This window comes from Sparus aurata, chromosome 8 (assembly GCF_900880675.1).
Source record: "Sparus aurata chromosome 8, fSpaAur1.1, whole genome shotgun sequence".
NCBI classification, from domain to species: domain Eukaryota; kingdom Metazoa; phylum Chordata; class Actinopteri; order Spariformes; family Sparidae; genus Sparus; species Sparus aurata.
In genome coordinates, this window is record NC_044194.1 from 5,237,945 (window position 1) to 5,261,631 (window position 23,687).

The 23,687-nt window shown below is 44.0% G+C and overlaps 1 protein-coding gene across 2 annotated transcripts in view; it reads left to right on the forward strand.

Annotated features, from left to right (window-relative positions):
* Positions 1–23,687, forward strand: part of b4galnt4a (beta-1,4-N-acetyl-galactosaminyl transferase 4a) — a 147,073-nt gene that overhangs the window by 87,402 nt on the left and 35,984 nt on the right. For both annotated transcript variants that reach the window (XM_030425349.1, XM_030425350.1), the window contains exons 4-7: positions 1,908–2,003; positions 2,983–3,073; positions 5,406–5,506; positions 15,700–15,767. In XM_030425349.1, the coding sequence (XP_030281209.1) occupies positions 1,908–2,003; positions 2,983–3,073; positions 5,406–5,506; positions 15,700–15,767 (356 nt within the window). The remainder of the gene's footprint in view (positions 1–1,907; positions 2,004–2,982; positions 3,074–5,405; positions 5,507–15,699; positions 15,768–23,687) is intronic.

A 23,687-nucleotide genomic window follows, 5' to 3' on the forward strand; every position in this document is an offset into this window, starting at 1 on the left:
AGTGCACAGACGGACCTCTCACGCTGCCGTCACCCTCAAAATACAGCCAATTATGCACAAACACCCCTCAGCAAAAACGAGCCGACTTCGCTGCCTGCGGCCCTCTCAGGGCTACACGGGGATATGTGTGTGAATAATTAGAGACTTTTAAAGCGTCCCTCTTACTGCTACTTGACAAGAGGAGGAGGGGAGGGAGGACCGTTGCTTTTAAAACCCACAGGAAATCTATTAAAAGCCTTACACAAGGCATATTTACACGGGGACCCGTCCCGCCTGCTAAATCCCTCTAACCTCGCTGTGCCACTCCTTCTTCTGGAAACATCACACGCTCTCGTTCAGCTTTTTTCGACTCCGCGCTTTTCTCTCGATTTGATTCTGTCGACCTCGCAAATCCCTGTCTCCGTCTCTTTCCCTTACTGTTTTTCTTTTGTCTAAAAGAGAAGGGGAAAAAAAAATCAAATATATGCACATATCTGAGATCTAAAATCAAGAGTCCCACTGCTTCGGACTGACATGTTTGCACAACAAAATGCCTCATGGTTAATGCATGAGCTGTAATTGCCCGCGCTGCTGTCAGTGTGCGGGTCACCTAGTTGACCGTGCGGTGTCGGGAGAGGGATGAAAAGGATCACCGGGGGTCAGGCCATCTGTTAGAATATGCCCGCGTGATGCTGAAGGTGCACGACACCCTCCATCCTCCGTCCTGCTCCTTCTTTTCCAACGCAGACGTGGATGCGGAGCGGCGCTTCACACCGTCTCACCCCTTTAATCACGCTGATGAAAGGACGAGATTTGCAGCCGTGTGTTTTGTTTTTTTTTTCCCGCCATCCGGTCACTCTCAATCTCCTGATTGATTGATTTGACCGCTCACACTTGTTGACTGTGCATCTAGCAGCTGCTCTGCGCGACGCAGAAATGCTCCCTCAATCAAATGAAATTGGGCCAAAGTAGTAGAGCCAGCTTTTTTTTTTTTTTTGCTTTGATCCAAACGGGGGGGGAACCACCCCGAATCGTCTCGCAGTCATCTGGCGAGAGTCGGCTTCTCTGCTCAAGTTTTCTGTGATGTCTAAATATCTGTGGCAGCATTACAGTGGCAGCCTGCTGGGACTCCTAGTCACGCATTAAAAGGATGGCATATGTGTGTGTCTGTGTGTGTTGTTCGATCAGCTGGTATGAAAGTAAGAGATCCCAGATCATCAAATCGCTGAGACAACCTCCTACGGCTCGACAACAGAGCTGCCGTTCGTGTGTGAATTTGTGTACAGCTGTGAATCCGTGCATCTGTAACCTCCGCTGTGTCTCTTACTCTTTTCGTTTGACTGTATGTGAGTCGTAACACCTCACTGCCAGAGCCGTGCGAGTTTGACATGCAGGTCATCAGAGACTCGTCTCTCCTCGTAAATGAGCGGGCACAAAAACATGGGTTTGTGTGTGTGTGTGTGTGTGTGTGTGTGTGTGTGTGTGTGTGTGGGAGGAAACGATACCCCAAGGCAGACTGGTTTCACCATCTGTCCTTGCTGTGTCCTGTGATTTCCCTGTGTAATTCAGACAAATGTCAGACCATGAGCTGGGGATGAGCTCTGACAAACTGCTCCAGACGTTCTCAGTTCACACCTCCCCTCCCTCCCCTCCCTCCCCTCTCGATGCCCCTGACGAGCGCTCTGTCACCTTTTTCTTTTCTCTTCGGGACAGCGAGAACATTTGAAACATCACGCTGCGTTCTCATGTTTCAGGGAGAATTCATTTCTCCCGCTTGCGACATACATTCCAGCAAATGAATACATCCACTGAAACCGGAGCGAATGTCAAATGCTGTAGCTGAAGCACTGAAGCGCCACCGAAATAGGAAATGTGATGCCGTTGTTACTGCATCTGCTGACCTGTTTCCTCTGTGTGTGTGTTGGCAGTATAAGGGCCAGGCCAACCTGCATGTGTTCGAGGACTGGTGTGGCTCCTCTGTCGCCCAACTCAGAAAGAACCTGCACTTCCCTCTCTACCCTCATGTAAGTATTAGAGTGACCCTCTGGCATTGAAATTGAATATTCGCAACAACATCTCGCTGGCGACTGTCGCTAGCTTTTTGATCAACTGTTGCCTAATCAAGCTAACATTAGCTTCATGAAATTCGAGGCTGCTGGGGTTTATTTGAAAACGTGATCTTTGTCTGACTTTAAATCTCTCAGACTCAAAAACAGGAACCCTGGAAAAGGGTCTCAGAAATGCACTTAACAGGCGACATGCATATCGTGCTAAAAGACTGAAGCTGTTGCCGTCTCAGCCCACGTAAAAGCATCCCAGCGTCCACACACCATGATTAATTTAGAGGATACCGGAAAATAAAAGTAACAGCATTGCTGTGTTATGGCATTGCAGAGCTAGTTAGTCCCGATGTTGCAAGTATGATAAGATAAAGTGTGAGATCAGACTCGTATTCATGCTGTTTGGCTGCTTACATCCTTTAAAAAGCCAGACAGTGTTTGTATGTTTCACCATGAAACATTAACAGAGATGTGTTTTTGCAAATGAATGGATATATGGAATAACAAGTCTGGCAATTAGATATGCTGCGGTTTACACATCAGGAGCCTCCTGATGTGTAAACCGCAGCATATCTAATTTAGGAGCCAGACAGAGCTGCTAACATTAGCATACGTCCGAATGTAGTGGTAGCATCCAGGGCTAGAGAAGCTACATAGTGGATGTGCTGTCATGATGTTTAAATTTTTCATAAGATGAGACTCACCGCAAAAATGTTGTTTGAAATTGGACGTAGTGCTGCGTCACTGCTTTTGGTGATGAGCTAGTTAGCCAGAATGCTAACATTTGCATCTCACATCAGAGCAGACAAAAAAAAACTAAAAAACACACAGTTAATTTATCATCTTACACGTCTGCTTTGCATTTTTGCTTTCAGAAAAACACTCAGCGTTACTCTTACAATCTTCCTCCTACTCACACTTATTTCTGTTTTTCTCGCTGCAGACCAGAACCACGGTGAAGAAGCTGGCGGTGGCGCCGAAGTGGAAAAACTACGGCCTGAGAATATTTGGCTTCCTCCACCCTTACAGAGATGGTAACTCACTCATCTCATTATTAGCGAAACCCTCCTCTGTGGCCAAGGTCCTTAGAGCATGTGTCCTTCACGAGAGTAGACAATTTCCACAGCCCTCTTAATCCGACCACTCGAGAGCCGCTAATAAAGTGGATATTCACATTTTTATTGAGGCCGAATGCCACAGATCTCACGGCTAAATCTCACCGCCGCGCCCTCTCAGCCCCAACCTTGAGTCCTGTTGCTATGGGAACTGAAAAGCCTTTAACACCCGAGGGGGGGCCCCTTACATAAATTGCAGAATATGAACTTATTAATTAGATTACCACTTGTTTTATTCTTGTGTAGCTTTTTTTTTTCGCTGGCGGGTATGGCGAGAGAACCAGCTGACGGCTCAGAGGTCACTACATGAGATCGTCAGAGCGTTAAATCACTTCATCGTTTATACTTTATTATGCTGATCTTTTACCGTTCTGATTCAGGTGCATATCATATGTGAATTGTTGTATTCACTATCGATTTGTAGTTGTAAAATGTGTCTCTGTGGAGAATTTTGCACACTGTAATAGAATATAAACGCTACGATTTACAAATACTTTTACTTTAGATACTGTTCAATATTGTCTGCTCACGTCCTGAACTTTGATTGATTGATACATTTATATTTTGGACAACTAACTTAAAGTGAAACTATCGCCAAAATGCAACCTAGGCTTTTTTTGTGAATGTACCCGAGTCAAACCTTTGTGTAAAAGCATAATTCCGACGAAAGAGGCACTTTTAAGATTTACCTTTTTTCGTTTTCAGGTCAAACTCATTTTCAATGGGAGTGCTACGGCCACTTTTACGACAGCATCAAAATCTCTATTTTTAAAACACTAAGAAGGCTCGACACAACATGAAACTTTGCTCGTAGTATCACCAGGGTCTCTACACATTGAACATTGTTTGTGTACACAGAGTTTATTAAAAAGAACATTTAGCAGTTGCTTGTTCCGCTCGCCACCGTCCTGCCAGCCGAGAAGTGTTGATATCAGAATGTGATGTAACCTGGAGGAGAGTTAAGGTGGAACTACTGTCTTCTGGCAACAACTATCCACACGATATCTCACTTGACTTTTCCGGCTTTTGATTTCAGTATTGTTTCTTATATGAGGCTCCTTTTTCAACTTCAAGGTCAATATTGTTTTTCGCTAACGACAAAACAACAAATAATCCTGCATTTATATGGAACTGAGCTTTAGGAGCGTTCCACCTTAACTGTCCTCCAGGTTACGTTACATTCTGAGATCGACAGCGGAACAAGCTACTGCTAACGTGAGTTGTTCAAAAACCTTCTTTTTAGTAAACTCTGTGTACACAAACAATGTTCTCAATGCTCGTGTTCATGTGTAGAGACCCTGGTGATACTACGAGCAAAGTTTCATGTTGTGTCGAGACTTCTTAGAGTTTTAAAAATAGAGATTTTGATGCTATCGTAAAAGTGCCCGTAGCACTCCCATTGAAAATGAGTTTGACCTGAAAACGAAAATACAATAAATCTTAAAAGTGCCTCTTTCATCGTAATTATGCTTTTACATGCAGGTTTGACTCATATACATTCACAAACAAAGCCTTGGTTGCATTTTGACGAGAGTTTAAGTTAAGGGCAACAAAATGACAGAAAGATTTACATGTTCAAAAAAAGGAGCAGGAAGACTTATAAACGTATTAAATCATACTCTTTCTCCTCATTAATTGAAAACCTGACCCAATAACCTGTATAAAAAATATTAACTTCTCGTTTATCTCATGATCTATCTCAACGACTGTAGTAAACATAAAACACCTTTTCATTTCCCCTTAGATCCGATCATCTCAGTCTTTACAAGGATGACAGTCACACCGATCGGCACTATTTCTTTCTTTTCACAACATAAAGAGTCTCAGGCAACAGCTTGACACATGAATCATTAAGGGGTAAAGTAGCTTCAAGCAGCTCCCGCTCCTTTTCACCTTTAATACTTAAAGATACCATTAATTACAAACTCTTTATTGGCTGCTCATTTATTCTTCCGACTCCTCGTGGTTTGAGATTTCTCTGAGTAAGTGTTCATTTCTCACGCTGTTGCATATGAATTGGAGATTAAGTTGCAGTAACACTTTTTGGATATCATCCTCGGCTAAATGTGTCATCTCTCACCGCCGCCGGGAGCGATCTGGGCGTCATTCTAGATTCTGGGTCCATTTTTACACCTAAGAATCTTTTTTATGAGGTCATGTCCTGTCTGATTATACTCTGATTATATTTAACTGGGAATCGTACCTGTCTACTTCCACTAACGCGCGCTTTGATCATGTTTTTCCCCTTCAGGCGATTTCCAGTTCTCGGTATCGTCTGATGATAACTCTGAGTTCTGGCTGAGTCCTGACGAGAGTCCTCTCAACGCCAGGCTGCTGGTCTACGTGGGAAAGGTAAGCACTCTTTTATAACGTCTGAATCTCAGTGAGAGGTGCTAAATCCTCGGCAAATTCATTAAGTACACGTTTCTGAGACTCTGAATACATTCGCTGGTTTTACCTAATGTTGCTTGGAAACAAGCTTTTGGAGCAGGAAGATAGTGAATCACCTCAGGGCCAAAATAGTTTCGAACTCCTCAATGTCATGACTTAAATAGCAAAAAAAAAACACTTTGTATAATATATACCTCTGGGAAAGAAGCACTTTCACTGTGAAATATGTGCAGGGAAGCCAAACCCTTATCATTAGGCTTCATAGTGACTTATCTGATATGATATTCAGGCTAAGAGTGACTCGCAGCTCTGAATGCCAACGAATGCATTCTCTTTGTTTTATCGATAACCATGCACTCAATAACTGGATGTGGGAAATGTATTTACTAGAAATGTATTTATGAATGACATTGTGAGGTGACGAGAGGCTGCTGGACTAATTCTGCCAGGATCTGACATCCGCGATTCGATAGTTTGTCAGCTTGTTTGTGGTTCCCGACCAGTGGCGTGCACAGACTTTTTGAAGGGCAGGGGCGAAAAGAAGGGCGCTTTAGCGCGCGTTTTGGCTCCCAATTAGGCACTTTAGCGTGTGTTTTGGCACCCTAGAGGGCACTTTAGCGCGTGTTTTGGCTCCCTAGAGGGCACTTTAGCATGCGTTTTGGCTCCCAAGAGGGCACTTTAGCGTGTTTTGGCTCCCAAAAGGGCACTTTAGCATGCGTTTTGGCTCCCAAGAGGGCAGTTTATCATGTTTTAACCAGCCCAGGGGGCAGTTCAGTGTGTTTTGCCAACCAAGAGGGCACTTTGGCATGCTTTTATGGCTCCCAAGAAGGCACTTTAGCGCGCGTTTTGGCTCCCAAGAGGGCACTTTAGCGCACGTTTTGGCTCCCAAGAAGGCACTTTAGCGCACGTTTTGGCTCCGAGGAGGGCACTTTAGCGCGCGTTTTTCAACATTTGGGCCACGAGGGGGACATCACTGTTCCCAACCCAGTCAACGGTATCAGCCTTGTGTTCTGTCAGTGGTCCGGCTCAGACAACCAGGAGGGACACCGAGCGTTTTTTTTTTTTTTTTTCAGTTTTCGTGTTTAGTAATCACCCGCTCACCTCGTGTCACCATCCCGCCGCTCGGGCTATCGCTTACCTCCAACGCAGCTCAGAATACAACAGACTTAAATCCTCCTGCAGAGAAAAAAAAAATCTTTTCCTTTCTCCATCTATCCTTGAACTACCCTACAGCCCGCTATTGAATAAAAGTCAAGCTGTGCCGCTCCTGCCTTCTCTAATAAAGTGTTCTCGGTGAAGCCTTCTTAAATTTTAAAGAAGGAAAAAGGATGCGTGAGGTTGCACAGTGTTAAAAAACACCGGCGCTGTGCAGTGTGAGCGCTCTGGACAAATGTGTGTTAAGAGCAAAGGTTCAGCTGTGGAGCCATCTGTATTCCAACAGGATGTGAGATGCCATCAGGTTCCATGGGAGCTGAGATTAATTAGCCGGCAGCGAATATTGATGTGACATTTAGCGGCGGAGAAATATCATCTAGGTGATAGCAGGGGAGCAGAGCTGTGGCCAGGGATCACTCATTCTGCCGCCGGCTGATGGACAGGCCTCGCCGCCTCCCCCGTCTTCAGAGACACGTCGCGGTTCGCAGATGAAAATCTCTCGGCTCCGTCCCTCATTATCTGACCCATCTGTCTGCATGAAGTGCAGGACAGAAAAAGTCTAACAAGAAAATAAAGACAGATTCTGGAGAAAATAGGACACTGGGAACAGAAGACCCTGACAGAGCACATATTAAAAAACTAGGGGAACGTAGGACATTTGTAAATATCGGACCCTGGGAACTGAGAGTGAATGTAATTAGAACTGTGGGAAACTAGGACGCTTTATCACGTTCTCATTATGTGCCATAAAAATCTGGGTGAAATAGGACCCCAGAAACATAAAACCCTGTGAGTGCACATATTAAAAACTACAGAACATAGCACCCTGGAGACGTAGCACCTGGGGAAACCTCACAGGAGTAGGGATACGAAATTCAGAGTTGATCCCCTCACTTAGGGTTAGGTCGGGGAAACTTTTGCGGAGATATTGTGTAAACTTTTAAAAATCATTGGATTGTGTGCCACTGTCTGATGATTTGGGCAGTTTCTTATCTTTCGCTCACACGAAGGGCCCCGGCTGTAATTTCCTGCTCGATTCATAACCTGACTCACCGCTCTAAAAATACACTCGGTATGCTAAAGGATTGCCACTTTATGTCAGTGGTCACAGCGGTGTCATCCCACGATTGGCGAACTGGCTATATATGGAATAGTGCTGCCGTGAGACATTCGGCTGTGGTCGGACGAGATGCGGGGAGCTGAAGCGTTACCGCCACGTTTCTGTGGAGAACCCCTGTCAGCGTTTTCCTGGCGAGCTTTTTTATCGAATGATGTACCGGATGTGACTGATACATCCTGATTCCACCCTGAAGGACATGTTAATAAAAAGATTACATCATCTAGCAATGCCGCTTCTGTCTCTCCCACTCACGTATACACAAAAACACACGTACAGAACATGTAGAGATGAAGTTTAATCCGACTGACCTTGAGTCATGGTCGGTTCCTCTGTTCCTTTCACGTTGCTGTGGTCAGCGTGTCGGAGGAAAGGGAGGGGCTCTCTAATAAGACCTCTCTCCTCCGCGGTCCTGCTGGGACATAATCTGTGCACATATGCAATGTACCTAATGCGAGTGACGATCATCCATTGTCCCGTCTCGGCATTAATCATATTTTTTTGCCCACAGCTAATCTGTAATGAGATTTTCCCTCAATCAGAATGTCCAGACAGCTCCCGCGGAGCTTCCCACCGAACCAGACCGGGGCCTGTCTGATATTGAGAGAGAGCCTTAGGAGTCGCATAATGCATCCGTGTGTGTGTGTGTGTGTGTGTGTGTGCAGTCATGCACCGATGTAGCTCTCGCCGTGACTGATGTACGTCACGCGGTGCTGTGATACTTATTTTTGTGTTGCTCGGACACAAAAAAAAAGGACGAATACACGGTGACACACAGGAAACTAGGCCAGTGGAGGTGGAATCAATACGAGACATGATAGCAACAGTCGCTGCTCATTCTCAGCCTGGTAAGACTTAGTGATTTATTGCTTAAAGGGATATTACGGTGTAGATTTAATCCATGGTCTAAATCACCATGAAACTGTGTTAGACTCCCTCTCGAGAGACAAAGGTAGCAGACTGCTAATTTACTATACGTTTACGAGTTTTATCAACCTCAGAAACGACCGCACGACAACAATACACTGCAGTAAATGGATCCAAATATAAACCGCCACCAAAAAGCCACAAATAATGCTCAGAACAGCACCAAACTTCAGCAACAGTACAAATAGGGTCTCAGCACATAGTCCGGGGCATCTTACCTCCGCTAGCTTAGCTGGATTTCTACTGAAAAGCTGACTAAATTTACCACTCTTCTGCAGCAGCTTCCTGTTGACGGGAAGTCCCGACGAGTCGATTACCGAGTGCAGTAGAGTTCCGCGGCTCATGGATGAAAATGTATGATTATGATTCCATGGAATAGCAATCAAAGTTCATATGTGTCTTACCTGCCAGTTTAGAACAGTTATTATCGAGAGCGGACAGGGAAAAGAACGGAATTGAGCATTTCTAACCGCACTCGGTAATCGTCGCGTCGGGACTTCCCCGACCCGGAAGCTGATGGAGGAGAGTTGAACTCTGTTTTTAGCTTCACAATAGAAATCCAGCTAAGCTAGCGGAGGTTAGATGCCCCGGACTATGTGCTGAGACCCTATTTGTACTGTTGCTGAAGTTTGGTGCTGTTCTGAGCATTATTTGTGGCTTTTTGGTGGCGGTTTATATTTGGATCCATTTACTGCAGTGTATTGTTGTGGTGCAGTCGTTTCTGAGGTTGATAAAACTCCGTAAATTAGCGGTCTGCTAACTTGATCTCACGAGAGGTTGTCTAACACAGTTTCACAGTGATTTAGACCATGGATTAAACTTACACCGGAATATCCCTTTAATATTTGGAATGATACACCGTCTAAAAAAAATCACTGCTAACCAACAGACGGAGGAGTAAAAGGTATAAAAATGAAAAATGCTTCACTTTTTAGCACCCTCGCATGGTGCATGCTGGCTCCCTGTCACACTGTCATGTCTTACTGGGACAACCTTAGTTAATGGGCTTAGTAACACCTGTGCTTTACCCTCTATGACAAGTCAAAATGTTTGCCGTGAAAAGGCTTTTCAGGTTGCTTGACTGCCAGGCAGCAGCCTCTGTGCAAAAATAGTAAAATAGCATTTTTTGGGATTGAAAAAAACCCCACGACAAGCGTATAATCACTTTCGTTCTTTGTTGAAGTTCCAAGCTGACATTTGCAACCTCCGTGCACCCAGTAATCCATTTGGAAAGACATTAAAAAAATAAAAAAATACAACAAACAGGGAGGAAAATGGATGCCCCCGAGATTAAAATATTAAACCTGCTTGAGTTAGGCAATCCATCACAGCAGGCAGCATGTCTATGTTTGCTTTTATTCCTGCCGTTACATTAGCGTGTGCACGATGTTTGATTCAAGCTTCTCCAACAGCTGTCCAACCACCCACTGATAATGTAACTTTGACAACAATTAAAGCAGACATGAGGATAATTGTGATAGATTACAAACCTCCAGCCAGTTTGAAGTATCTGCAGCGGAGGAGGAGCGTTGAAGGGAGGGAAAAAACGTTGTTTGGAACCGTACGATTCATCCAGACAGACTCGTCTCATGAACTGTGAGCGCGGTCCCACCTGAGGGAGCGGAGCATTACTGCTTAATGAGACAAGTGTGCCCAGAGGTCACAGCTGTTGTCGACTGTGGCTCTAAGTGCAGCTGTTTCACATCAAGTTGATTGCAATTACTCCCATGACAACGACTCTGTTGTCTATGCTGAGGTCAGAGGCAATCTGCGTGTTGTTTTTCCTCCAGGAGCCTCAGAGTTGGTTAAAGAACCTAAACGATCAATGCACTTGAATTTATAGTGTGCTTTTCCAATCTGATGAGTAGCAGAGATGACTCACAGCGCTTCAAAACACCTGTCGCACCTGCTCGTCAGGAGCGATACACGGCTTCGACAAATCGGGTTCAAGAATACCTCGACATGCAGGCAGGGGATCCGGGGGTCGAACCACCAACCTCCTGATGAGGAGATGACGCGCTTTGTGGATGAGTCACAGCTGCTAAATAATATAAGAATACTTTAGTTTTTAACACCTGGCTGAAAAAACTAAACAAATATCAACGACTTTGGAATGAGAACGCACGAGAATGCACAACAAGATGCCCGTTAACGCCTAAAATGTCATGTAGTATTAATAATTAATGACTTTTTACACTTTAACTTTTTCTGTCATGACATAAAACTCCCATAAATCCCTCGTTTATTACTTATTTATGTTTTGGGCTTTGTCATAATGCTGTATATATTATATCTTGTCACGCGTATTCGACTTTTCATCTTTCTCTCTAGCTCGCCGTGTGTCGGTAAGGTGCGATTGCATTTTCTCTTTTTTTAAATTGAACTGTGGAGTTACTCCACCACAGAGGCCTCTCCTCTTTCACTTGATTGATTAAGCAAGTTAAAGGCTTTCCAGGTTACAATCAGGCTTTTTCTCAATGCTGTGGCAAGAAAAACATACTTGTACCTTTTAAACCATTAATAACGAACAACCGCGTGCAGCGTCAGGGTCACGAGTTTGGCTGTTTTTCCCCTGCATCAAAATTCTAGTCTGAAACTTTTCCGTGAATGTCAGGTTACTTGTCCTGGTTTCTGGTTTGCAGTCCCGACCCCTCCCGACTTTATCCATCTTACCTCACGGCCTGGGTGTCCTCGTGTCCTCGTGCACGCGGCTGAGACGAAATAAAAGAAAGAAAACAGCACTCTGAAGTTACACGGCAGGTCGGCCTTCTCACTCAGAGACAAAAGCAGACCTTATAGAAGAACGGGCTGATAGAGCGAGGAGTAAAAGTCTCCACAGCTCTATTACATTATTTCTTATACTCCGTGACCCTGTTTTTGAGTTTCGCTTTTCAGTGTTTCAGGGCCAGTGGCCACCTGAAATGAGTTTTCTCAAGGTACCTACATATGTGGGTGAGGTGCACACACAGAGACACAGCGTGTGTGTGTGTGTGTGTGTTGTGTGTGAGAGAAGAAAAAAAGAAGGAGGTTATGTGAGAGCGAGGCTGGTGTGTGTGTCTGGGTTGTTCGTCTGCTTTAGGTCTAAGAAATGTGGTCTCCAAGTCCCCTGTCTTATTTCTCAGAGGAGAGCAGGTAGAAGCAAAATAAGACAGTGTGTCAGTTAGAGGGTGTGTTTTAGGGTGTGATATGTGTGTGTGTGTGTGTGTGTGTGTGTGTGTGTGTGTGTGTTGCCCATCATGACTCCCTGGCTGCTTGCCCTACAATTTACCTCCCGCCTACATCGCTGCCCTCAATAAGCAGTGACTCACCATTTAGTGGGGAAACATGTCTTTGTGCATATATGTGTGTGTGTGTGAGGTGTGTGTGTGTGTGTGTGTGCGTATCCTTGTGTCTATACTGCACACACCCGCGTACCTTCGGAGAACAGCTGCCACTTTCATACTTTCATAGGGAAACTGAGGTACAGCGCTGTTATTTGTCCTCGTAACAGCGCCTGTGATCCTGCCTGTGTTCACGCGCAGCTGACTAACCGTCTGACGAGTAGAGGAAAAAAAAGAAAACCTTTAATTTTGGAAAAGGGTTCGCTCCTTTGCATTCATGTTTTTTTCCTCCTTTGTGTGAAACTGCATGTTTTAAAAACCTCAGTGAACATTTTGGAAACCCGATCATTCAAAACTCTGGAAGGAGACTGAAGTACTGAGAGATTGAGGCGAGGGGAAACGGATTGACACGAAAAAAAAAGGTCATGAACGACTGAATGAGTTCAGAACGTTGTAAAACATCATGTGCCTGCACACAGAAGTCATTACAGATGTAGCCTCTCGAATTTAACTGGCGAGAAGTCGAATTTTCTTTCATCAATTTCATCTGAAGTCGATATTTATCTGCACTTTCACTCTGAACTGAGACGACATCACCTCTTTCTGCTTTCTCCTCTAAATTTCCATTTGCTTTGAAAACAAACTAAACTTTTGTGGGGTTTTTTTCGCCTGTACAAAGTTTTTTCTTTTCACTTCTAATAAAATAAAACATATTTACCGTATTTAGAGTCAGCAGGAGATAACAGAACTTGCTGAGATGAATATTTTTGCAGTGCTGCCTCTGCTGTGTGATCGCTCTCTTTATTTTATCTACGCTCTTTTTCTGAGAAAACTGTTTGCTCAGTGGGGATACAAACAGGTTCAGTAACTGGAGACGATTTCAACAGTATCGTCTTGCACGTTTTCCCCATTTATATTCAGTGACGAGTTTTAAGTCGCAGATTTCTTCGCTCCGCTTTGGAAGATTTTATTTTCAAGTTCTGCCGAGATGCCCCCTCCGTTCAGCTACGGTTCGTCAAAGTCGTTTAACTTTCACTGAAGGCTCTTAATAAACCAACAGCGCTTTGCAGCGACACAGATATTTTTATTTTAATAATAATTCTTGCGTGGGAGACGGCTTAAATGAGATCCCACCGCACCACTTTATGCAGTTGTTGCTGTCAGAAATCAGGGTGAGCTGAACAAAACACGATGAAAACTTAAAGCAGCCGAGGAGTTAAATGAGTTAACGCTTTTCATTAATTTATGAGAGCGGCACGCGCTTCATACTACACAAGAATAGTGAAACACAAGTATTGTTTTCCGAACAATCACAACAGTAAGAGGCATAGACGATACAAAGAGGAGGCAGTGGGGGAGTTTGTGTGGATAATTAACGAGTGCAGCGTTTACAGGTTGCAGTGTTGGTGTGTTAATGAGCCGACTGGTCTCTGAAAGCAACATTTTGCAGTAATCACTACTTGTTTTTTAGCGCAGCAGCATCAAAAACCGAGCCGTTGTTGTTTCACAGCTATACAACACTGATTCCCAAAAAACGTCCTGACGCTGTGAAGCAAAAACAGAACACAATCGGTAACAAATGAACCCCACGTAATATAGGTTATACAGTCATGTGCTGGCGGCCCTTTCATACCCAGTAGTGTCACGATCAGCTGTTACCAGTTAACCTGTTTATCAGGTGATTTGTGAGCATTCATTCAAATCTTTTAGAATTTCCCACAAAATTCAATGTTTTGTTGCCCCTTTAAAACTCAGAATAAATATATATGTACACAAATAAATGAAGCTGATGAGGTAAAACCTTTTATATATTGGCTGTGTACTGTTTTTTTTAAGTTTATGCCAAGAAGGATTAGCAAATTATCATATTCCGCTTTATTTATGTTTCACACAACCTCTCCTGAAACTTGAAGCTACTGAGGGGACGGACGAGGGGTAGCTAGGTTAGCAAATGCAGGTTAGCGTGCCGCTGTACCAAAAGGTCAACTGCACTTGTGTTGTTTGAGAGTTGACTGGATGCTGTGAGTGGAAACTTTCAGTGTGTTTCCAGGTGAGGGGGAATAAAAAGAAGGTGCACAGAGCTTCAGAGGGAGCTGGATGGCGTTTGCGGAGTTGAGTCGTAAAAACTGTGCATGCCTCTTTGAAGCTAGCAGATAGCGGCTGCACTGCTGGTATAGCTCACCTGGCGAGCCTACATCGAATAAGAACAGTGTTATAGACTTGCAATGTTAATTCAGTGGATTGTTCCATTAACACTGTCTGATTAAAGCTTAGATTTCATTTGGAAAAAAGCCGACCCGAGACCAAATTAGCATCGCAGCATTTATGAGCGAACAAGGCTCCCCGCTCAACTTCTATCAACTTCAAATAACCGTAATTGAAAATCAACACAAAGCGGTTTTTCCTGCAAATGAATGTCAATACGCATTGAAATGTATATTGGCTGGAAGAAAAGTTTTCATCTTTAATGTGAATCCAAGTAAATCAAGTTGAGCTGACTGAGCTTAATCTACCACCTTCCTTCTTGCTTTTTTTTTTTTGTGTGTGTGATTTAAATATTCTCTCCCAGCCATTTTTTTTTTTTTTTTAACTCCTACCACTCTCTCCTCCTCCGGTCTTCTGTGCCGGAGGAGGAGTACGCGAGGAAACTGTTGGTGTGGAAATGTACTACGGCGGCGGCGTGCTGTGGGGCTTCACGGCGAAGGCACAGTAGCACACATTGTGTCCTCCTCCACTCCAGCCAACTGCTTCACAGAGACTCTCAGAGGCTCTCATGACTGCCAGGGGCCTGGTTGATTTTGGACGGACATTACTGCCTGTTTTTTTTTTTTGTTTTTTTTTGAGGTTGTCTTCTCCCGTAGCGGCTCTCTTCTCATGCCAGCAAATACATTCATAGATGCTGGTGTGATTATTTTGTAGGTGTGTGTTTCTCTCTCTCTCTCTCTGCATGCTGAAAGGCTCTTGTGATCCATTAGCATCACACCCCACAATGTTTTCTGACCAGTTTTCAAACCCTGAAGTGTGGGCCAGCACAAACAATTAAAAGCAGGCCCACTGTGATCTTAGCCTTATTCTTTCATTATGGATCAGCAGCAGCGGGGGCCCTAATTAGTCGCGTTGGCTTGCTGAGGAAATGAATGGGCACTGGCTCAGCTGAATCGGGGGGCCCCAGGGGTCCTGATGAGCCGGCTTCTTAGAGCTGGTATTGGCAGGGAATGGCTGTTTCTGATTTTCTTTCTATTTATAGGCATTAGCGCTCATCTGTTTGCTCAATTTGCCTGTCAGAACTCGCCTCCTGATTGACTGTCCCCGTGGCTTCGGGGGCATATTGTTGTGTTTTTCCCAATTACTCTTCATTTGCTGTGCCATCCTAACCAAGGACGATCTCACGATCTCGCCTCCTTTTCCAAACAACCAGTCTGCTCTCTGTATTTCTTTGTAATCCTGCTTGTTTACAGACAGGGCCCGTCCAGTTAAGTCATATTCAGTGCCTAAAAAAAAATCATAAAATCGATGTTTTTCAGATGAATCCTCTTCAGTCGTCTCTCGCTGCTCCCTCTCTCCCCCTCCCCCCCCTCTTTCTCTCTCCCACCGGCTCGCTCTGATCTGTGCCTCTCCTGTCTTGTGTGTTGCAGCTGGGTACAGAGTGGACCGCTCCAGGCGAGTTCAGCAAGTTCAGGTCCCAGTCCTCCAAGTCTGTGCAGTAAGTACCTGTGACAACCACACACACGCTTTCTCAACGGCACAGTTATGTCCCTCTCAAGCCGCTGCGAGAGAGCAGGAGGAGGCCCCGGCTTGACAAACACACACCAACGCCGGAGCTTCTCCGAGGGCCCCTCTTGTGGCTGTCATCACTAAAGACTCCTTGTGAGCCCACAGAGGCTCTGCGTAGAGAAAATTCATGCTTCTTTTATGAAATAATTACCCCAGAATATTGCCCGCCGGACGCCGGACAGCAGGTGACGTGGCTCGTCTGTACTCCGACATATGTGTGTGATCTTCCATCTACTCTGAGTGAGTGCTCTCACCGGGTGTCAGAGCGTGGAGGATCTTTGCACTTGAAAGGCCTCTCTCTCTCTCTCTCTTTCTCGATGTAAGATGAGAATGTATTAACCTAATCAGCGCCTCTCAGATTCAACACATCTCTCTCCCTAATTGCTGGGAGCCGCTCGCATAAAAGCACCCTTTAGTGTGCGCGCTGATCTGCAGTTTGCCTCTAAAGTCATTGTTAAGTTGATATGATTATACAGCGAAGAGAGAGAGAGAGAGAAGAGATCCTAAAGAACCGTGCTTTTTATTCCTGTGGGCTTCCCTCGTTTGTTTGGCCTGATTGGGTGAAGCTGGGAAGTGTGTCCTTAAATTATTCACACACACACACACGCACACACACACAGCCGGTGGTTTTTGTAGCAACGGTTCAAAATATTTCAGCAATACTCGTACAAAAACGCTTGATGAATGCAAAGAGGATGATGAAAAATTGTGTTTAGTTATTTACACTTACGCCTCTTAGAAGAACTGACAGCTGAGCATCATGGGTACGGTGATAATACGAGACTGAAGCAGGTCTAAGCAGCCTTCCGGGGCTCGCTTATATTAATATGTTAATATTAAAAACAAGGTCATGTAGAGCAACTAGCACATGACGCATCAAATCAAAGCAGCAACGATAAATAACGTTTCATATAGTAGCGACATTATAAAAGCAAGATTATTGGGGTACATGTGGAGCAGAAGCAGCACATACATTATTCTGATTTAAAGTTCATTTAAAGAAACAAAAGTCGAAAGTTTGAGCTGCAGGTCATGCAGGGGCCAAAGTAGAACAAGCTTGTTTTGCCGACCTCTGATCTGCCTCTTTACACTGAGGCCATCTGTGCGACCTAAGATCACGACTGCTTTGCAAATATAAAAACTTCTGGCTAAAGTAAACAGGAAATCTGCCTCAGAGAAGATACTCTTATACATTAAGATGCACCAGGGTTGTAGCCCACATTGCTGTGTAAGTTACAGTTATCAGTATGAGAATATAATATCAGTATACGTACTGAAAAATGACAATAAGGTGATTAACTATCCACTTCAGAAACATTTATTTGTAAAGCAACGGACCAGATGATGAAATATACTGTGCGTTCGGATGTCTGATGGAGATGTACATCATCTAGTTTCCTCCTGGGGTCACAGTTTCTTGTACTTTCTGCAAATATCTGACACATTTTTGAACCCCCCTTTCAGTTTTCACAGCCTGTTTCTGGCACAGTGCAGCGAGAAGGCAACTGGAAACTGAGAAAAGATGAATGGAAGGAGGAAGAAAAACTCACATCAAAGCTAAATTCAGACATCCTGGACAAAAAGACTTCTCTGTTCTTAGATAAAGTTTTCAAGCGAAGTATCATGCATTTTGTTTTATCCGACACGTCAATGTTTTCTGTCGAACACTGAGGTCGCACCGACGTCAAGTATATCAAGTTTCTGACAAATATACAGGATGCCGTGTGCAGAATCTCTAAAGGAGCAGGAAAGATAAACTGAAAGCGATAAATATTACCTAATGCCAGAGATTTATACAAGTTCGCGCCAGAGGGGCGAATTATCCTGCATTTTTTATAAGAATTTAAAGTACAGTTAAAATCATTTTACGTACAAATGCTGTTGCAGTTTAGTAATTATTATTATAAATTATTTCCCCTCCAGACCAACACTCTGGTTTCCAAATCATCCCTATTTTTATGTCTCAAGGATGGCACATATGCTGATGTATCAAAGAAATAGTTCTGATGTTTAGTTGAATGCTTCATTGCAGTGCAGCCGTGACAGCGGCAGTATATTAATAGACGTGCGGAGCAAAAACTAAAAAAAAACAAACCTCTGTGTTTGGTGACAGTGAGTGTAGGTGTGATGCTCACGCTCTGAAATATCAGCTGATGATCAGATAAAATCCTTGTGGCGGTAATGACTTCCTGATCCCGACTCAGCTTATGATTAAAGCTAAATCTGTGGAAGATTAGAGTGATTTAATTTCTCATCTATTGACTAAAATACTAGTTGATATCAGTTGTAGGACATTATACTGTTACACACACACACACACACACACACAGATCACAGGTGCTGATCTTTCACGGGCCATTTGTGTCCTGCAGGTTGGTTTTTTAACACGCTTATCCTCAAAGGTCCACAGTATCATGCAAAATAGAAGCAATTGCATCAAATGAGGTTGTTCTTTTTTAATGAAAATGTTTTTTTTGTCTGTTGTCAGACTATATTAACCAGCACATGGCAAGATGAAAACACTAAAAAAAAGCCTTCTAACGTAGAGAGACTAGAAAAGTACAATCCTGTGACTGTAACAATCCAAACGACTGATACTCATCATGCATGAAGTCGCGTCACATCAGTGTCAGTATCGTGTCAGAGAGACCAAACTCTGAAAAACAAAGGTGGAGCACATTCAGCAGATGGACGTCTCATGACGAACTACACTGAGGGTTTTTTATCACAGGACTAATTTGACGTTTGCCGTTAATTTGCTCTGACTCACTGCTTCACTCCGAGGTCTCATCATAACTCCTAATGAATCATTCTGAGACGGGTTATTAAGATGCGTAAAGCCACAAGAAAATCTTTAATGCTCATTTAAACCACCATGCATCTGCTTTACATTCTGCCTCCCTTTGTAAAGGCACGCTATGACACCCACACACGCCCACACACACACACACACACACACACATACACGCCACAGACATTTTATATAATGAATGAAAATTCATTAATGCCATACGAGGCTGAACGCAGGCCAGGACCTGTTGGCGAGTGTTTGCGCTCGTCTGTGCGTAGGATTAACCGGGCCTGGTTAGCACAGCAGGCGCTCCAGACAACAAGAGAGCGCAGAGAGGGTGACAAGATAACGTCGGAGAAGAAAAGAGAGGAGGAGGAGGAGGAGGAGGAGGAGGCGGCTGAAAAGTTTGTCTCCTTTCTCTTCCTGTCTGACAAGCGTCTAGCGTTCTCTGACAATAACAAGACAACAACAGAGTACCGAGGCATGGAGGTAGAATACGGCAGGTACATTGAAAAGCTTGTTCGGCAAAGAAATTTGGGGCGTGACGTTGCGTGTTCTGTGACCTGTTACCGTGTGCTTCAGTGTGTGTGTGTGTGCACTCGTTTATGTATGTAGAAATGTCAGCAGGCTGTCGTGAAATAAAATATTCCACTCGAGGAGAGCTTTGTTCTTCTCTGTGTGCTCTCCACCCAGCTGAGCGCCGATACAACAGTGATATCCATCACTTTACACACACATATGCACGCACCGGTTGCTGCTCAGTAACTTCCACTGAAGATCCTTTAATGTTTTAATACCCTGATGTGTAAAGTGATTCATGATTCCGACCGTCAGTTCATGAAATGTCACCTAACAGATAAAACGGTTAGAGAAAAAAAAAAGTAGGAGTTTGGCGGGTGGAAGGAGCTAATGACCAAAGTCAGATCTGTTTTTATTTAACTCCATCCGACGCTTTAAGGGGGAGAGTGTCGATGAAAGTCTCGCCTAAGATAATTAGCCCAAAATGTAGCTTGATGTTCCCGCGTGTGGGCGAGCATATTCACATTCTTTGCGTGTGCACGTGTTTGTTAAATACCGCGCCGTTTCAAATCCCGCATTAACATCGGGTGACTTTATTGAGAACATCCTCGCAGCAAAGGCTGTTTATCCGTCATCTTCCACATGTGCCGTCTGCCGCGGCGCCCGACGTGAACCCCTCACACACCATTACTCTCGACCTGTTTTTTACGGCACAGCTGATGTGCTGCCGAGCGTGCTAAATTGTGCGTGTGGCAGGATTAATAGCCCCGTATTCATAAAAAGATTCAAATTTGATGGGATGAAATTGAAATAAGCAAATGAGCAGTGCGGAACAGGACGGGGTATTATTTTCTGAAAGAAATAAAAACATCAGAGCATGTGGACAGCAGTAATAATCAGTCATTACATAGATTTTATCACCTGGCAAATAAAGAAATAATTACACACAATGAATTAGTTTTCTAGAATATTATACTCAATTTTTATAGATGGAAACCGACTGTGAAAATTAGCCATCACACATCAGGCGAGCCCTTGGCAGCGTAATCCTCTAGTGCAATTTGTTATTGAAGAATAAGTTCAGGTTCATTTGTGCCAATTTACAGACTCCATTCTGGCACAAAGCTGCAATTTAAAACAGCTCTCACTGTTTTTGTGCAACTGTTCCCCCCTCCGCTTATTATCATATCGGGGGCCCGGGACAGAACGAAATGGGACAGAGCTGATGTAAAAATGGAGCGTAACAAAGGGATGGTGTTGAATGGTGCAGAGCAGAAAACACAATCGAACGGAGGGCAACCCTTCACCGACGTAATTGAACAGGGTAGAGCAGAACGAAGCAGAGCAGACACTCCCACTTTGAGCGAGGTTGTTCTTTTTCGCGCTCTCGGACTGCCGTTATTTATACGTCTCGGTTCGTTGGAGCCGTACGGCCGACTGTAGTGGAGCTGAAGTGAACAGTGACTAATGGCTGCTGCAGGCTTGAATCATGTTGTCAGGGAACGAAACATATTGTTGTGGAGGGGTTCATGAAACACTTCACTCGCCTGTTGGAGGTTTCCGCGCGATGCAATCAAAAGCTACTGAAAGCGGCAAACACACACACACACCCACACACACACACACATATATATATATAAATATATATAATCGAGGTACCCTCCAGTTGGCAGTCCCTCTGTGGTTACTCTGCATCATGGATGACTGCAACTGGAGCTTTCAGGTGTCCCACCCTCATCTAAAGTACCATTTTTCCCATCAGCCCCTCGTTCTCTCACTCACTTTTTATGGTCTTCTCTTTTTCCATCTCACTCTGTCGGTTGCCTAGAATGGCAATTACATGTGCGGAGTGAATTTTGAAGCTGTAAAAGAGGAAGAGGTGCAAACGGCGTGAAGCAGAGACGCACGTTGCTCAAAAACTGATGGAAATGTCTTACGTTCTCGGGCGGGGCCTTCCTGTCGTTTGCGCTGTGTGAAAGCCTGTTCTGGGTGCCAATTTAAATAGATGGGATGGACAGGAGAGTTGGATCAGTGCACCTGTTTGGGAGATCGGGTGGCCGTGCACACCACCTGGCCATGACCACCTGGAGGTAATGACTCACAGTGTGTGTGTGTGTGTGTGTGTGTGAAATAGTTCTGGCCGAGCTCTACATCTGAAGTTTGCTCAATAAAGCTTGAAGATGGAGAGTATTCGTCCCTGTTGTTGTCTCAATCTGTCACGCTTCTGTTAGTTTCCTTTTTACTGCTCGCACAAAAAAACCTTCTTCCAATCTTTGTGGCATTGAAATGGATCCAAGTTAGGATTTATGCATAAAGCATACCATCAATGAATCGTAGTAAGATCCATCAAAACAACTCTTTTATGCCCCTTGACTTGTTTTATATATTTTTTTTATTAATCACAAACACACTAAATTTGTCCTTTTCCAGCTTCTTAAACAAGACGATCGCATCTGTTTTCTGTTTATATCACAAGAAATGCAATTTGAAAAAGTCCTGTTGGACTCCGGGAAGTTGTAATGGGCCATTGCAGTGTTTTCCACCAGTGCATACAATGTCCAGCTGGTTGAAAATAGTGGCCAGCTGGGGACCCTGTGGGGGTGATGGGGTGTCTGTTGCTGCTGCTGCTCAACAATGTGTACCAAAGTTGTCCATAACACAGAATATTTCTGCAGCTGGGGGGGTCTCTCAATCAAAGCACTAGTCGAAAGACAGAGTTTGATGACTCTGTGAAATATGAGGTCACGGGAATCCTTGTTAAACAACCACCAGCGGTGTTTTATTTTTAGGTTAGCATTCGTTCAGCGGAGGGGAGGTTGCAGAGAATGTTGGCTCGGCTTAATGACTGCAATCCCTCAAGAAAAGTTGTAGTTAGATATCTGACAAAAAAAAAGTGCATGACTTGAAACAGTAACAAAATAATTGGCTACGCTTACAGAAATCTCTGCTATTATTCACAAGTTCTATAGTTTATATCATTTTATTGCCTTCACCAGTAACTCCCACAGTGTGGGCGTCAGGCCACTGGTGGGTCGTAAAGTTAGGTGTCCAGATTTCTGAAATGAAACTCAGGGATACAGTATCTCCAGTCCTGCAGCCAGTATATATGTAAAATATCCAATGTTGTTCTTCATGGAATAAAAAAGGGGGATAATTCTGCTTCTATTTATTTCGACCACTAAATAAACTAAAGCTGACTCATAGAATTGAATACCAAGTACATTTTTCCAATTTTCCATCCTCTACCTTTTACTCTCGTCTCGACTATTAAATAAAATACTTGTATTGACAGATTTCTTGCCTCAATTTTGTATTTTCATCTACAAATAAGAAAATGTGTGGAATGATAAATTGGCCAGCTCTGCAATCATCTGTGCACCCTTCCTCCTCTTCTAATTTAGCCTGCTCGTCTTTCTAGTTACTCTACGTGGCTTTGAAAATATGTTGTGGTGATGTGGAAACACTTGCTAGCTTCTGGGACAGGTTTTCTTTAAAACTACTATGAGCAGGCAGTAGAAGAGTAAAAACAGTGATGTGAAGCTGCTGTAGCGAGCGGCCCTCTCTGTTGTCTTTGAGGCATCAATCATAGGCTCTGATGTCTGCGCTTTGTTGACGTTGAGATATTGTTTCTGGTAATGGACAGTTTAAAAAGGGGAAGTTTCCGGGGACAGCTCAAGCCGGGGGTCATCCTGCTGTGAAGGTACTGAACTTAAAAACAAGTTAAATCAGTTGTTATTCTTCATTTATTTTGAAATACTTCATCTTCGTCTCACGTTCATCAGAGTTGTGATTCAGATTTTTGGAGAGCCACATCATTCTTAAGTTTGGGAATGGCTAGCCTACATTGTTATTCAATTTAAGGAAATAATAGAAGACATGTTAGTCATAGAAATAACAATCTTCAGTTGCTGCATAATCCTCTCCAGAATCATGCCTTTCAACATTTATACTGGAGGGAATCAAAGTCAAATGTACTAAAAAAGAAGCTGCATCTTTTTGATGCTTGGAAACTGTCCCCTCTTTTTTTTGGACTGTCTCACTCTTTGTCTCCGGCCACGCTCCTACCTGTGAAGTGATCGTCTGGCAGTGGCTGCTCGGTGCTGTCACGGCGGCTTGATGAGCGACGGCCGAGTAGTCAGACGAGAAACCCAGATAACCTCGTCAACACTGCCTCTGCTCTCTTGACACAGCTACCAGAGCCTCGGGGCTGTATAGACAACACCGGGGGGAGATTGACATTTGCTAAAATTCCATAAACTAAACCGTGCTGAGTAGCATACTGAGCTAGTCTGACGCCGCGCTTGACGTCAACTCTGTCTGAAGCCTTTGAGGAGCTCAGACCGCGGATGTGATTGACAGCGAGTTGGAAGATTAGAGGGAATATTGTTTGAAAGATTTTTGGAAACTAATGAGCGTCGGCTGAATCTGAGGCAAGAAGCGAAAGTCAATCAAATGATATCTGTGTTTGTGTAGATGGGTTTCCATACATCTGGTCTGTCTGGATTTTTTTTTCCCTCCCGCCCTTCGGATGTAATGACT